A 17,175-nucleotide genomic window follows, 5' to 3' on the forward strand; every position below is an offset into this window, starting at 1 on the left:
CAAATTGACAACGCCAAGGAATATAATAGCAAAATTCCAAAATTACCAGATGAAAGAGAAGGTGCTGCAAGCAGCCAGTAAGAAACAATTTAAATATCATGGAACCACAGTCAGGATTACACAGGACCTTGCAGCTTCTATATTAAAAGACTGAAGGGCGTGGAACATGATATTCCATAAGGCAAAGGAGCTTGGATTGCAGCCAAGGATCAACTACCCTGCAAAAATGAGCGTGATTTTTCAAGGGAGGAGATGGATATTCAATGAAATCGGAGACTTCCAAACCTTCCTCATAAAAAGACCAGAGCTCAACAAAAAATTTGATTTTGAAGTACAAGATTCAAGAAAGACATGAAAAGGTAAATGGGACAGAAAGATACAAAATGTTGTTAATAAGGGTGGACTATTTACATCCCTACAAGGAAAAATGACACTTGTAACTCTTGAGAACTGTATTGTTATTACACCATGATAAAGGAGTTTACATAAAGGGGGTGGATATTAATTGACTTTGATGTAATGATAAAAAAAAATCTAATCAAGTGGGTTCAATGGATCCAAGTAAGTGGATTATTCAGATCTTAGAAAATGTACTGAGAAAGGAGAAAGCAGACAAGGGTAAATTATATTACAGGAAAAGACAGAAAATCCTACTACAGCAGAGAGAAAGGAGGGAGGAGGGGGATGAGCATTGTTTGAACCTTGCTCTCAATCAGATTTGGGTCAAGAAGGGAATAACATAATCAGTTAGGTATGGAAATCTAACTTGCTCTATGGGCAGTAGGAGGGAAAGGAGGAAAGAAAAGGGAGGGGTGGATGGAAGGGAGGGAAGAAGGGGTAGGGGCAAAGGGGAAGATGGGAGAGGGGGATAATAGAAGGGAGGAGAGACTGAAGGAGGCGGTGGTCAAAAACAAAGTATTGGTGAGGCAGGGAAGGGAGAGAGGAGAAAGAAAAGCATAAACGGGGGGGAAGAATGGAGAAAAAGACACAGTAATCATAACTGTGAAAGTTCAATAGCTATCTTTTTTTTTCTCTTCTGTTGAGTTTTGTTTCCTCTTTCTGATAGTTCCTCCTATTGGTTTTAATTTTTACTTACAACTTCACTAATGTGAAAATATGTTTAATAGGAATGTAAATGTATAGCCTATATCAGATTGTGCACCATCTTGGGGAGGGTGATGGGGAGGAAGGGAGAGAAAAATTTTAAACTCAAAAGCATATGGAAGTGATTGTTGATAAATCAAAATAAATCAATAAAATTTTTTTTAAAAGACAAAAAAAGAGTTTTTTTAAACCCAAGTACAAAATTTTGTATTTATCTTATTTGATTTAATCCTATTCTGTAACCTGTCAAGATTATTTTAGATCCTGACTCTGTCATCAAATATATTACTAATCCCTACTACCTTTGTGTCATCTTCAAATTCTGTGATCAAACTCACTGGATATTAAAAACTAATCTTAGCTAATATCAACTGGGTCCTTGACTAAGCAAGGCAATCTTTTTATTCCTCCCTGATTGTTTCTCTATCTTACTCCCTATCAAGTCAGACATTTCTGACCTAGCCTTATTCATTTGGGCTTCTTTGGCTTCTCCACTATCCCCCACACCAGGTATCTCCCCTCCTCACCCACACCTTTTTGTCTTTCTTTTGTGTATTGTCTTCTCCCATTAGATCGTAAGATCCTTGAAGGCAGGACTTTTTTTTTGCATTTGTATCCTCAGAGCTTAGCACAGTGCCTAGCATATTGTAGACACTTCATAAATGTTTATTGACTATTGTTCCAAACCTTCTCTTCTTTCCTTAAGTCTCCCACATATCCCCTCTACCTTAAACTCTTAGCTGAAGAACTTGGTCTCTTATTTTACTAAGAAAATTGAGGCTAATTGCTATTCACTATGAGCTTCTTTTTCATTCCCCTCTTTATCTCAAAACCCTTAGACATCATGCCTCACTTTCTCCTCTTTTCCTCCAGTCCCTGATAATGCAATGGCTTTATCATTGCCAGGACCAACCCCTGTATGTATGCTCTTGATCTCATACCCTCCAGTCTTCACCAGCAGATTGCTAAATCATCTTCCCTCTCTCTCACTAATTTTCAACCTCTTCCTCTCTACTGCTTCCTTCTCTCCTGCCTTAGAACATGCCCAAGTCTCTCCCTCTTAGAAAAAAGAAACCCTCACTAGATCCTAGGATCCCCACAAGCTATCATCCTATATCTCTCCTCCTTTTCTCAGTCAAACTCCTAGAAAAATCCATGTAGACTCATGGCTTCAGCTTCCTCTCTTCTTACTTCTCAATCCTTTGTAAGTCTGGTTTCCAAACTCATCATTGAACTGAAACTGAATGCTCTCCAAATTTACCAGTGATCTCTTAATTGCCAAATCTAATGCCTTTGGGGGAAGGAACATAAGCATTTATATAGCACCTACTCTGTGACAGGCACTGTGCTAAGTGCTTTTACAATTATCATTTCATTTGATCCTTACCACCACTCTGGGAGGTAGGCAATATTATTATTCCCATTTTATAGCTGTGGAAACTGAGGTTGACAGAGATTAAGTGACTTGCCCAGGGTCACACAGCTAGCAAGTACTTTTCTGAGGGCAGATTTGAATTCAAGTCTTCCTGACTTCAGGCCCAGTGCTCTGTGCACTGTGGCACCAATTAGCTGCCTTTGATGCTGTTAGATTTAACTATCAACTCCTCTGTGTATCTTTTAAAGCCTTTCACAGTCTGGGCCCAAGTCCATCATTCCAGAATTATTAGATATTACTCCCCTTCTTGTATTCTACTGTCCAAACATAATGGCCTTCTTTCTAATTCCCAACACATGACACTCTATTGCTGTCTCAATGCGTTTGCATTGGTTTTCCTCGAGTGCACTTCCTCCTCTTCTCTTCCTCACAGAATGCCTTTGAGATGTAAGGCAATCACTATCTCCTATGCAGCACAACCACCAAATGCTATTGCCTTCCCATCCTGAATACCTTGGTTGTTCTTCAGTCATTTCAGTCATGTCCAACTCTTCATGATCTCATTTGGGGTTTTCTTGGCAAAGATACTGGAGTGGTTTACCATTTTCTTTTCCAGCTCATTATACAGATGAGGAACTGAGGCAAACAGGGTTAAGTGACTTGCCCAGGGTCACAGCTAAAAAGTATCTAAGGCCAGATTTGAACTTAGGAAGATGAGTCTGATTTCAAGCCCAGTGATCTATCCACTGTACCACCTAGCTGCCCGCATTTATTCTATACATACTTACTACATGTATATGTTGTCTCCACTAATTGAATGAAGGCTCCATGGGAGCAGAAATGGTTCCTTTTTTTTTTTTTTGGTCTTTGCGTCCAAAATAGCTACTAAAATGCTTGAAAGATGGTAGGTACTTGATAAATCCTTGGTGACTGATTGATTGATGTATGTATGTATTTATATATTAAACAGAACAGGACCAAGCACAGGTCCCTGAGACATTCAACTTGGACTTCCTGCCAATCTTACAGATACTCATTAATAACTAACTACTCTTTGAGTCCAACCATCCAGAAAGTTCTAAATCCATTTAATTGTATGTAACTTATGGTCCAAGAGAGTGCCTGTTTCCCACAAAGGGCTCCTGTTCTGAACTCACACAGATTGAATTCCATTCTCAGGGGACGCTGACCCCAAACAGCAAAGATCAGTCTTTTCTCGTAGTCTCTGATTCATTATGCCCCAATCCCTAAAGTGAACTCTAAGGAAAATCTCTAAAACAAAACTTAGGAATGATTCATGTCTAGGGTCTTCCCAAAAGGAATTAACAGGGGTCTGTTACTCTATGTACAAAGTAGTAAATATCAGGGAAAGTTACTGATTTTCTCTACCACAAAATTAATGCTCAACACCCAAATATTTATAAGCTTATATTAACATACATTTAAAACATATTCTATAATCTATCACCTCTATCATACTATCCCCAAAATTAGGAAAGATCCTTGGGAGACTTATGGGACTGATATTTTGTGAGCAGCAACTCAAGGTCCAGATCTTTAGAGCATCTCTTTTCTTCCAAGCAGTGTTCTTTTCCTCTCATAATGGTATAACTGCAGGAAGCATTTCCCATGGAACAACCAGTAGCAGACTTCTCAAATTCATGGAGTAGCCTTCAGGGCTGACTATGTCCATTTCTCAATATTTGGGGGCAAGGGAACATAAAAGACATAGCCAGGGACTTGAGATCAACATCTGACTCACCAGGATAAATACATATTCTCTTTGCCATGTGCATATAGTTGAGAGGTAATGAAGACCTGAATTTAATTAAAAATTTTTTTAATTTTAATTAATTTTAATTTTAATTTTAAATTTAATTAATTTTAGGCAATTGGGGTTAAGTAACTTGCCCAGGGTCACACAGCTATTAAGTGTCAAGTGTTTGGTCTGAGGCCAGATTTGAACTCAGTCCTCCTGACTGCAGGGGTGCTGCTCTGTCCACTGTACCACCTAACTGCCCCTAAGACCTGAATTGATGAAGTAACTATGTAAGTGGAGAGAAAAGGTAGGATGTGATCAGGGGTGTGCTGATAAATATTTAACATTCTGCTCTCCAAAAAAAAAGAATGTACACAAGACACACTTTTAAGTTTAATTTACTTTTTTTTTTTTAACATTTTCTCCATCATTTTCTTAAGTCTAGATAATCAACATGTCAATAAATCAAGCCCTGATTTGCAGCATTTGCCCATTTCTGAGGTATAAATGGTCACACTGAAGATTCAACAATCAACTCTCCTAAGCCAGCATGAGCTGGCTCCAGCACAACTCTGGATATAAAAGATGGTGTGAGGGCAAAAATAGCAAGATTTGACGACTGGTTAGAAATATGGAGTGAAAGAGCGAGAAGTTGAGGATAGTGTGAAGGTTACAAATCTGGAAGAGTAGGATAATGGTGGTGCCTCTGACAGACAGAAGGAAGTTTGGGAGAAGAGAGGTATAGGGGAGAGAAAAGACTGAGTTTGATACATATGATGTTTGTATTAAGTTTGAGATTTCTCTGGAATATCCAGTTTGAAATGTCCAATAAGCTGTTGAAAATTTAGATCAAAGTTGGAGGGAGAGACCAGGTATGACATGTATAATTCATAAATACATATACATATATTGGAGGTATTATTTTTGGAGTGTGATAAAAAATGTGGGGACCACCGCTGTAGTTCTCCTTCTCTGTCTCTAACCCCTCCTTTGCCATCTCCTTAGGCAAAGAATTCAGGATCTTGAGTCAGGGAATCTGGATTCAATCTTGGATCTGCCACTTACTACCCGTGTGATCTTGGCAAGTCACTTCACTTGTCTGGGCCTCAGTTTTCTCAGCTTTAAAATGAGGATTTTAGAATAGAAGACCTCGACTCGGTGCAGCAGAACTCTCCAGCAGCCATGTCGAAAGGACCCGCAGTTGGCATTGATCTTGGCACAATTTATTCCTATATGGGAGTCGTCCAACATGGGAAAGTGGAGATCATTGCTAATGACCAAGGAAACAGAACCACCCCAAGCTACGTCACCTTCACTGCCACAGAATTGCTGATGCTGCAAAGAATCAAGCTGCAATGAACCCCACAACACAGTTTTTGATGCCGAATGTCTGATTGGTCACAGATTTGATGATGCAGTTGCATAGTCAGACCTGAAGCACTGGTCTTTCATGATGGTGAATGACGCAGGCAGGCCTAAGGTCCAAGTGGAGTACGAAGGGGAGACCAAAAGTTTCTATCCAGAAGAAGTATCTTCTATGGTCTTGACTAAGATGAAGGAAGTTGCTGAAGCTTACCTCGGGAAGACTGTCACAAATGCTGTGGTTACAGTACCAGCCTATTTCAACAACTCCCAACGTCAGTCCACAAAAGATGCTGGAACCATTGCTGGTCTCAATGTGCTCTGAATCATCAATGAGCCAACTGCTGCCACTATTGCTTATGGCTTGGACAGAAAAGTTGGTGCAGAGAGAAATGTGTTGATCTTTGACCTTGGAGGTGGTACTTTTGATGTCTCCATCTTTACCATTGAAGATGGTATCTTTGAGGTCAAGTCCACAGCTGGGGACACCCACTTGGGTGGAGAGGACTTTGACAACTGAGTGGTCAACCGTTTCATTGCTGAGTTCAAGCGAAAGCACAAGAAGGACATCAGTGAGAACAAAAGGGCCATTCTGCATCTGCACACCGCTTGTGAACGTGCAAAGTATACTGTCTCCTCGAGTACCCAGACCAGTATCGAGATTGACTCCCTCTGTGAAGGTATGAACTTTTATACATCAATCACCCAAGCCCATTTCGAAGAGCTGAATGCTGACCTCTTCTGTGGCACACTGGACCCTATGGAAAAGGCCTTAAGAGATGCCAAGCTAGATAAATCATAGATTCATGAAATCATCCTGGTGGGTGGTTCCACTTGCATCCCCAAAGTCCAGAAGCTTCTGCAAGAGTTCTTCAATGGCAAGGAAGTCAACAAGAGTATCAATCCTGATGAGGCTGTTGCCTATGGTGGAGCTGTCCAGGCTGCCATTTTGTCTGGAGATAAATGTGAGAATATGCAGGACTTGCTGCTGTTGCATGTCACTCCTTTTTCCCTTGGAATTGAAACAGCTGGTGGAGTTATGACAGTTCTGATCAAATGCAATACCACCATCCCCACCAAGCGGACACAGACTTTACCACCTATTCAGACAACCAGCCTGGTGTGCTTATTCAGGTTTGTGAAGGTGAGAGAGCAATGACTAAGGATAACAACCTGCTTGGCAAGTCTGAGCTCACAGGAATCCCCCCAGCACCCAGGGGTGTTCCTCAGATTGAAGTAACATTTGACATTGTTTTTGCTGTGGATAAGAGCACAGGCAAGGAGAATAAGACCACCATCACCAGTGATAAAGGCCATCTGAGCACAGAAGACATTGAGTGTGTGGTCCAGGAGGCTGAGAAATACAAAGCTGAGGGTGAGAAGCAGAGAGGCAAGATGTCTTCCAAGAATTCTCTTGAATTTTATGCTTTCAACATGAAGGCTACTGTAGAGGATGAAAAACTGCAAGGCAAAATTGGTGATGAAGACAAACAGAAGGACCCTTGACAAATGTAGATGAAATAATCAACTGGCTGGATAAGAACCAGACTGCTGAGAAGGTAGAATTTGAGCATCAACAGAAAAATTTGGAGAAAGTCTGCAACTCCATCATCACTAAGCTGTACAAGAGTTCAGGGGGCATTCCAGGAGGGATGACTGGTGGGTTCCCAGGGGGTGGAGCAGCCCCATCTGGAGGTGCTCCTTCTGGACCCACCATTGAAGATGTTGACTAAACACACTAGAAGAAAGAGCATTCCACACAACTTTCTAAAAATTGAAGGACTCAAATTTGTAGCCAAGGCAGTAGCGGTTTAAAAGTAACATAAACTACTGTGTAAATCTGGGCATTTTGAATACTTGAATGTGTGCAGAGGCAGAGAAGTGAACAACATTGCACTTTATCAGTACTGTAAACAAGTGGAAATGCAATTCTTGTCCTGGAGAATAAAATCTATTTAAAATTGGCACCATTAAAAAGAAAAGAATAGAAGACCTCTAAGGTCCCTTCAAGATCTAGAACTATGATCCCAATTATCTTCATTTTCTCAAGCCCTTAAAATGGGAGTTTCCCAAGAGTCGTCCCCTTGACCCTCTTCCCTTATATCTCTACTTTGGCTATTTCATTCACCTCTATTCACCTCTAACCACCTTTATTGAGATGTGTTCCAAACATGTACTCCATTTCTAGACCTAACCTCTCTTCTGATCTCCAGATCTTCATCTTCAACTACCTACAAGAAATTTCCATCTAGATGTATCCAGATGTGTTCATCAGCACTTCAGTTTCAACCTGTATATAAGGATGAAGATGTATCCCCCTCCAAATAGATAGAGAGTCCAGTGTTCTTTATTTAATCAATCAATCAAAAACAGAAAGTAAGGATGAACAAATTTTCGACACCTCTATTAAGTTATTTAATCAAGGGTATAAATTAAGCCTGAGCAAATCCTTAATCAATTTGAGAGGAGTGAAGTGCTGTTGATGAAGCCACAGGAAATGTAGTGAGATTGGCTGAGAGAATTAGACATATCTCTGGGCCTATTTATTTCAGAGAAGGGAATTTTAAGCAGGGAAAATGCAAGCTTTGGAACTCAGAATATAGATCCCTTGAGCCTAAATCAGAGGACTACAATGAGGGTGGAAGGGAGAAGTGAGCCCAGAGAGAATATTACATTCCCCCCTCTACCACTGACTTTGTGAGCTTTGAAAGGTCAGGGGATTAGACTCACCATGAATGTCAGTAGCAAAGTCTCTGAAGCAGCAGCAACTGTAGGCAGCGGGTAGATCAAAATCTGAGGGAAATGCCAAGGACAAACTTAGACACATCAAGGAAAGATCACTTCAAGACTCTACCAGCACCCTCAGAGCCCATTAGAGAGCTTTATCTAAAAGTAACTTCACAAAGACTCCATACAAGGAGAAAAGGACTTACAAAAAATCAGGAATTCTGATTACCCCTTTGCTACATGTACTCTATGAATCTGAGTCCACTTCCCCCACCCACTTTGTGTATAGCTGTGGGAAACTGTGGTCTTGAATTATGGAAGGATTGTTTTTGTAATTGTCCTCAATGTATCTGCCTAGTAAATATTCCTTACTAAAAGTTAATTTAATTAATTCTGCCAGCTAATTGATAATCAATGGGGGCACACTGGATAGAGGCTCACAAGCAATCGTTTTAAAAGCCACAACACCTCAGGTTAACACCTAGAATCCTGAGGGCAGTATCAGTCAGCCACCCTCTAGGGACTCAGCCTCTCTGGGAGAATGGGAGCTGGGAAAATGAGTCTAGATAAATTGAAGCTTGTCTCTTCCCCTAAACTTGCTTCTTCTTATGAATTAATTCTGTTTGTGTCACCACCATTCAATCTGTCTACCAAGTTCAAAATCTTGGTTTTGTTGTTGTTGTTTTTTTACTCTTTTACTTTCCTCACCACTGATAACCAATTTGTTATGAAAATCTTGTCAATTCTACCTCCACAACACCACAGGATCACATTCCCTTCTGTCATATCTCCCATTAGATTGTGAACTCTCTGAGGGCAGAGACTGTCTTTTGTCTCTTTTTGTATCCCCAGTGTTTAACACAATCCCTGGCACGTACTACGTAGTTAATAAATGCTTATTGACTGACTGATTGGTGTCACTTTAACTTTTCAAGCCAAGACTGAATTCCCAAAAGAGATGATTGGCCAGATACTGGTTGTACCAGATGGTTTCTGAGGTTGCTTCCACCTCTTAGATTTTGTAATTCTGCAATCTCTTGCATACATTTCCCACTACCACTATAGTGTTGAGACTGTCATTATCACCTTCCTAGATTATCCTAAGAAATCTCGTCTCCACTTTTCACTCTCTCTAATATATCTTTCCTGATAATTTTTCTTATGCATTGATCTATGTCAGCACTCTCTTCAAAAAATCTTCAGTGGCTTCTTATGACCTACTGATAAATTTAAACTTTAAATGAGTTAAAATTAAATGTGCTCAATATGAGTAATATTAAATATCAGGAAATTAAATATGAGTAAATGGAGTTCCTTGAATATGATAGGTAGTTAATAAATATATGTAATAAGTATATGTATGGGAGGGAGGGAGGAGGAAGAAAAGAAAGAAGGAAGAAAAGAAGAAAGAGAGGGAGGAAAGGAGGGAAGGAGGGAAGGAAGAAAGAGCAAACTGACCACCCTTGATTCTTCTACCTTCTTTTTTTGAAAACTGACTAGAATTTAATTTGTGCACTAACCTTGACTCCAAAAAAGAGAGATGGGGGGAGTGTCGGTTTATGGGTCTGGAACACTGAGCATAATGTCAGACTTGTTCAATACGTTGGGTAGTTTTTGTGGAACATTTTTCCTCCTGTTTTTTATTCTTCTTCATAAGAGATGACTCTCTGGGAGGAAAAACAAAAGTTAAAAATAAAATATATTTTCAAAAATGAATTTATGTAAGAAGAGCCAAATGAAAGAAGCAAGAGTAGAGCTGTAAAACTTATTATAGAAAGAAAAAAATACACAATAACATTATAACAAATGATACATAAAATGGCTGTGTGAATGATTGATGCTGAGAATTTTCCTAAGTGATCTGTAAAGACTGAAAATTCTGGGAGGCTAGTCTCAGCAAGAGAAGTCAAAGTGAAATTCTTTTAGAAGAGGCATAAGCAACTTCTACAAACAGAACTCCAAACTCAGCCCCTGCTTTGTAGGCTTTAGAGAGGAGCATAGTTAATTGCTAATCAGGTTACTAGTATGTGTAGATTGCTGGCCATTTTAATGATATGACTTGATATGGTCCCCTGAACCATTAGAGATTCATTGCTTTAGAGATGTAAGACTTTTCTTCAAGAGTAACAGAATAGCTTAGTGAGGGGTGGGGAGCCTGTGGCCTTGAGGACACATATGGCTCTCTAGGTCCTCACGTGGGACCCTTTGACTGAATCCAAACTTCACTGAAGTTTGCCACATGTGGCCTCAAGGCTGCAGGTTCCTCACCTCTGGAAGCTGTTATTAGCTAAAATTTTAGGCAATTAGTTTAACATCTAGCTGAGAATAAGATGATACTGAATAGAAGGCAGTGCTAGCATGAATCCAGGGGAGAGCAGTGGAGACTGAAAATGGAGGTAGGAAACTATGAAAGTTACCAAAGACATAGTGCTGGCCCTGGACATACTAAAATTCCAACTTGACCTTTTAATTTTAATGACTGCCCTCTTTTGATAAAACAGTATCATTGCAGGCTTTCTGTATAAAGGAAGGATAGAGCAGAGGAAGAAATGTAACTAGTTTTCTCATCTAGATGTTTGAGGGTAGACTCAATCAACAAACATTTATTAAGCACCTACTATGTGCCAGGCACTGTGCTAATTGCTGAGAATACATGTACAAAGAATGAAACAGTCCCTTATCACAAGGAACTTAGAATAGTCACTCTCTTATGACTATTCTAACAATAGTCTAAAATAAATATTAATAAATTAAGTCATTAATTTTCAGTTACTTCATATGCCCACTGATAAACTATTCAGAATAGGATTTTATTTTTCTTTAATTAAGAATTTTTGGTGAGACATTGACATATACTACAGACACAGATTTTAGTGTTTGTAAAACACATACAAAGCAGAAAAAAATAAATTATTTTAATAGTATGAGAATATTCCCATAAAATTGAATAATTCCTTTTTACACTTAATGAAAACAAGGACTTTAAGATTGTTTGATTGTGAATACTCTATAATTTTCTTTTGTGCTTATTTATTTTTTCATACTACAGGAAGCATTTGCAGGCTTTTGTAGCATGTAATTCAGCTATTCAAGCAGTAATAATTAAGGCTGAAAATTAAAATGTAGGAGATTACATGGGAACAATCTTTAAAGTAAGAAGATTATATAATATGTATCAAGAGACTTTAAATGTTCATGTCACATAAAGAGGGATTATCCAGTGATGAGTGAAGTCTGATGTTTCACATGTAACATCATGGTAGGGTAACCCCATATATAGAAAAAAATAAAGGAAGATGAAATAGTGGAACCCAGGAGAGTCTCCCTAGCAAGTCCCTCTCTTATTCCCCCCTTAATCCTGAGTTTCTAACTCACTAACAATAATAGTCTAGGTAGAAATTTATAATTCTTCTTAGGTTCCTAATTTTTCACAGCTTATCACCTTGGGCTATTTAGAAAACCGTTACAGGAAGTTCCTGTGTGTGGTGATTTCCCAGGGAAAAGTCCAGGACATAGCTTCTCTTCCCATGCTTCCTGCTGGAGGGGTAGGAATAAAGGGAAGGGAAATAAAGTAACCTTTTGCTCTTATTTCAGGTTCATCATTGTTCCCCCCATCCGTCCCACAGATAACAATACATGCAAAAAGAAGAGAGAGAGAAAAGGTAAGCATGCTAATTTCTTTTATTTAGCAGTGAGATAACTGATGGAGAGAAGTGAGATGAGGCAGCACAGAGAGCTGGCCAGCGTGGTTCATTGAAAATAACAGCAGCCAGGGACTAGGAGAGGAAATGACTTTATCCTTCTTAGACCCTGGAGAGGGGCACTTAACAGAGGGGCCTTCTCTGGGGTTCAGAGTAGAAGCAAAAGGAGAATATTTATAAGGAGTAGTGTCTCATGGTCCTCAACTTCAGTGCCATCCATACCTCCCAAAGTACCAGGATCAGCTATTCACCATAGTCTTTCAGAAGGAAAGAGCTGAGGCAACCCTGGGTGCCTCTCCACATATATTCCCAACGTGGAGGACGTACCTAAAGGCATCAGACTCCACTTTATCCTTCTTTGTCTTCCAGAGTCTTACTCACAGAATTCTCCACCAGCAATCCTTCACATAGCCCTCCCAGGAATCCCAGTTGTACAACATCCTTTGCTGATGGATTCTGGGATTCTGGTGGATTCTGTATCACAAGGCAGGATTACATTAGTTATGTTTTCACTGAAGTATGTGCTAGGGGGAGAGGGAAGAATGTCGGGATCAGATTGGCTTCCGTGTAGCTTTTGATTGATTAGAGGCACTAATTGTAAACTGGTCAATAATGTTAATGCTAGAAAATGGAAGTTGTATTGAGCTAAAGTCAACCTGAAGGGTTCTAGAAAGGAGATTTTTTTCTTTTTTTAAATTTATTTCTTTTTTTATTTTCAACATTCACTTCCATAAGCTTTTGAGTTTTCAATTTTCTTCTCCTTCCTCATCACCCCCTCCCCAAGATGGCATACAACCTGATATAGGCTCTACATATACATTCATATTAAACATATTTTCACATTAGTCATGTTGTAAAGAAGTATTAGAACCAATGGGAGGAATGATGAGAAAGAAGAAACAAAACAAAACAACAAAAGAAAAAGAAAGCAAACAATATGCTCCGATCTGCATTCAAACTCCATAGTTCTTTCTCTGGATGTTGATGGTATTTTCCATCATGAGTCTTTTGGAATTGTCTTAGATCCTTGCATTGCTGAGAAGAGCCAAGTCTTTCAAAGTCAGTCATTGAACAATGTTTGTGTATAATGTTCTCCTGATTCTGCTCACTTCACTCAGCATCATCAGTTCATATTAGTCTTTCCAAGTTAGAAAGGACACTTTCTTGGAAACAAAGTACATGCCAATCCACTGGGGGAAATGGCTAGACAAATTGTGGAACATGTGTAAGGGTGGAGTCAAAACCACCCTACCCTATTTTAACCTGAGGACACATATCATAAATTACCAATGAGCTCCTAATGGACAAATCTAATGGCCTTTTCTCAGTTCTCATTTTTCTTTTCACCTCTCTGCAGCCTTTGACATTGTAGATCATTCTCTTTTCCTCGATACTCGTTCTTTCTAGGTTTTTATGACACTGCTCTCTCCCAGTTTTCTTCTACCTGTCTGACCATTCCCTCTCTGTCTCTTTTGCTGGATCTTTATCCAGGTCATGCCCATTAAACATGGTGTCCCCAAGGCTTTGTCCTGGGCCCTCTTCTTCTCTCCTACTGTTTCACTTAGTGATCTCATGTGTTCCCATAGATTCAACTATCATTCCCATGCAGGTGATTTTCAGATTTAATTGTCCAGCTGTAACATCTCTCCTGGCCTTTAGTCTCACATCTCAGATTGCTTATCAGACATTTTGAACTGAATATCTTAAGCTGAACATGTCTAAAACTGAATTCACTGTCTTTTCCCCAAACCCTCCCCTCTTCCTAATTTTCCTATTATTGTTTAGGGTATCGCCATCCTCCCGGTCATTCAGGCTTGCAATCTAGGTACCATCCTTAACTCCTTACTCTCTCACACCCTCTCCCATTTCCAATCATTTGTTAACTGCTATCATTTCTACCTTCACACTATCTCTCCTCTACAATCCCTTCTCTCCTCTGACAGTGCCACTGCCCTGATGCAGGTCTTCACTACCTCATGCCTGAACTATTTCAATAGCCTGAAGATTAGTCTCCTAGTCTCAAGTTTCTCCCTTCTCCAGCCCATCATCCACTCAGCTGTCAAATTGATTTTCCTAAAGTACAAGTCTGACCATATCACTCATTTAATTAACTCCAATGGCTTCCTATTGCCTCCAGAATCAAATATAAAATATTCTGGCTTTTAAAGCCCTTCATAACTTATCCACTTTCCAGTTTTCTTACACCTTTTCCCCACCCTCTCCAATAATCTATGATCCAGGGTCACTTTCCTCTTTGCTGTTCTTCACACAAGACATTCTATCTCCCAATTCTGGGCATTTCCAATGCCTGTTCCCCATACTGGAATGCTCTCCCTTCTCCCCTCTGCCTCCTAGCTTCCTTCATTCATGATAGTGATTAAAGGCTTCATGAGAGGCAATTTCAATGTCAACATTCTCTTGGTTCAGATTTTATGTTGGAACAAAATGAGGCACTTATAAGTCATTGAGCAGTTTTTAAAAAGAGGTTTGTTTTGCTCAAACACGACAAGGACATTCAACAAGGATACAGTGGTACAGCTTCTTTGGATATGGCCCTCCTTGCCTCCAAATGAAAACAACTCTTCAAACAGCAGAGCAGTACATGGTGAAGGGCATGGTGACTTAATGGGTCTTCATAAATCCACCAAGTCTGAGGAGCCCTGAATGCCCAAGGCTGGGACTATTTATGCCTTTAGGTCATCAATAAATTGCATCAGGAAGTCAGATCCAATCCTGGGGATAGCTCTGCCTCCTTTTAGGGAAAGCTAATCCATAAAGATTAGGGAAAGAGGACAATCTTACCCCATCCCCCATGAAGCAGGTTGGAGTTGAAAAAGTTGCATCAGGGAAATGCTTATCTAACACATACCACCCTTTGGTAGCAATGTCCTAAGGATCTTCTAGAAAGTTCCACCTTTTAAATTCATAAAGGACAGTCTTTTTTGGCATGGATAACGCTAAAGGTAAAAAGAGGAAAAAAGAAAAAAATTAATCATATACTCCAAGGAGTCACCATAATGAGAGAAATGAAGAAAAAAAATGTGGGAAGAAAAGCCAGAGATCATAAATCTTTTCCTCTCTCCTTCAGAAAGACCAAGTCTCAAGTCTCAACAGTTTGGTCCATGTGATGAGTGATGCCAAATCTTTGCAGTTCATTGTGGGTTTTCTGACAGAAGGTGATGAAGATGAACCAGAAAAACACCAGTAGCATCAGAAGTACAGCATAGATGCCATCTCTAGTACCTTCATAGATTTCTTCTCCTAGAGCAAGAGAAGATTCATAAATAACAGGGCCACGTACTAAACACTTCTGGCATAGTTACCAATTCTTCATCACACATCAGGGTCTTTTGTAGTAAAGTAGCTAAAAAGTCTTAAGCCCCTTTCATGTAGCCTATCATGCAATCTAAGTTAATATTGAGGCTATTCCTCTGCTGTTATCAGGTCAGTATTCCCTGGCTCATCTGCCAAAACCACTCTTCTTCCTGAGAATCATATTGGGAGAATGATACAAATATTTTTGCCACCTTAGAGGCCTTTGTGAAGGGACTGCACCCTTCTTCTAGAGGAGCTAAATAAGGACTCTTTCTCACCTCCATACAGTAATTCAGAACTGTCACCAGGTCAGAAAAGGGATATTTTTTCTTCCAAATAAATATACATCAGCCATAGTTATATAATGACTATCACGCTATCAGAAAGCAAGGTGCCTCCCAACAATGCTATTCCTTAGTTCCCCATACTCTTTTTAGAAGTTTCCCAAACCATCCCAGAGGATATTTAAGGGACTCCACCATCTGACGTCAAACTATTTTTTCAGCCTTGGTTCACATGACTTTTCTATGTTTCTGTTAATTGTCCCCCTATATTTGTCCTGTAATTGCCTATATCAATGATATTTTTGTGGGGTATCTCTCATGCTTAGAATGTATTCCCTCCTCTGCACCTTTCAGAATCTTTACTTAAGCTCAGATGCCATCTACTCTATATAATTTTCCTTGATTTCCCTAGCTGAATCTAGTATTTTTCTCCCTTCTCGAATTTTTCTAAATCATTTTTTCTGGCTCTTTCCTTTGGCCCTACCACTCCTTATTTTGAAGTTTATTTATCTGTGCATATGTCATATTTCTTCCCCCCCCACCATGAAAATAGAATGTAAGCTTTATGAGGACAGGGATCTACTTCATTTTTGTCTTTGTATCTCCAGTATCTAGCACAGTACTGGCTCCAGAAGGTAGGGTCGAGACCAATGGGTAGAAGTTGTAGAAGTCAGTTTTGGCTTAATGCCAGGAAAACTGCCCAACAATTAGAGCCAGGAATGTGAATTAGAGCCAGGGATGTTCTGGAGCCAGTCTGTACTGTCTCTCAAAATCCAACTTTAAAATTTTCATTGTGACCTTGGAAATGAGCAAATGCTATAAAACAGGGCTTGATTTATTGTTTTGTTGATTGTCTAGACCTAAGAAAGTGATGGAGAAAATGTTACTAATACAGATTAAACTTAAAAGTATATCATGTGCATATTTTTTTTCAGAGAACTAGCTGCTGAACTTTTACCAGCCCATCCTGGATTAGAGTTATCAAAAAGTGGAATGGCTTGCATCAAAAAGTGGCAGATTCCTCTTCCATGGAGGTCTTCAAGCAGAGGCTGAATGGCCACTTGTGGGGTATGTTGTTATTCGGATTCTTTTGGACATGGGTGGTCTGGATGGCCCCTGAGGCTCTTTCCAATTCTCACATTCTATGATTCTAAAATTCTGAAAACCAGTGGCCTAGTGGGTACTTGTTGAATGGCCTAATAACTCTCAAATCTATGTCTTCAGGCTTAATCCCCAATAAAATGTAAGCTCAACAGTAGAGAGTTTTGTTGTCCTCTTTGTATCCCTGGCACCCAGCAGAATACCTGGCATATAGTAGACATTTAAGAAATTACTGTTGATTGATAAATTGATCTCTCTTTTGAGTTCCAGACCTTATCTCCAATTGTCTTCTTAATGTTTCCACTTGATAATCCTACCTTCCCTGAAACTTAACCTGTATAAAGCCAACCTTGTTTTCTGGCCACCTAAATTATTGCTTCTATTTTCTGACTTCACGATCTCTATTCGTGCACCATCATTCACCAACTTTGCCATCATTTGAAACCT

The 17,175-nt window shown here is 39.6% G+C and overlaps 1 protein-coding gene across 1 annotated transcript in view; it reads left to right on the forward strand.

Moving 5' to 3' along the window:
- Window positions 1-16,838, forward strand: part of USP15 (ubiquitin specific peptidase 15) — a 197,136-nt gene extending 180,298 nt beyond the window's left edge. The window contains exons 22-23 of the mRNA XM_078146099.1: window positions 11,922-11,989; window positions 16,563-16,838. Of these exons, the coding sequence (XP_078002225.1) occupies window positions 11,922-11,957 (36 nt within the window). The 3' untranslated portion in view covers window positions 11,958-11,989; window positions 16,563-16,838. The remainder of the gene's footprint in view (window positions 1-11,921; window positions 11,990-16,562) is intronic.
- Window positions 16,839-17,175: the final 337 nt, after the last annotated feature.

This window comes from Phascolarctos cinereus, unplaced genomic scaffold, assembly GCF_003287225.1.
Source record: "Phascolarctos cinereus isolate Bilbo 61053 unplaced genomic scaffold, phaCin_HiC Scaffold_1;HRSCAF=81, whole genome shotgun sequence".
In the NCBI taxonomy this organism is placed as follows: domain Eukaryota; kingdom Metazoa; phylum Chordata; class Mammalia; order Diprotodontia; family Phascolarctidae; genus Phascolarctos; species Phascolarctos cinereus.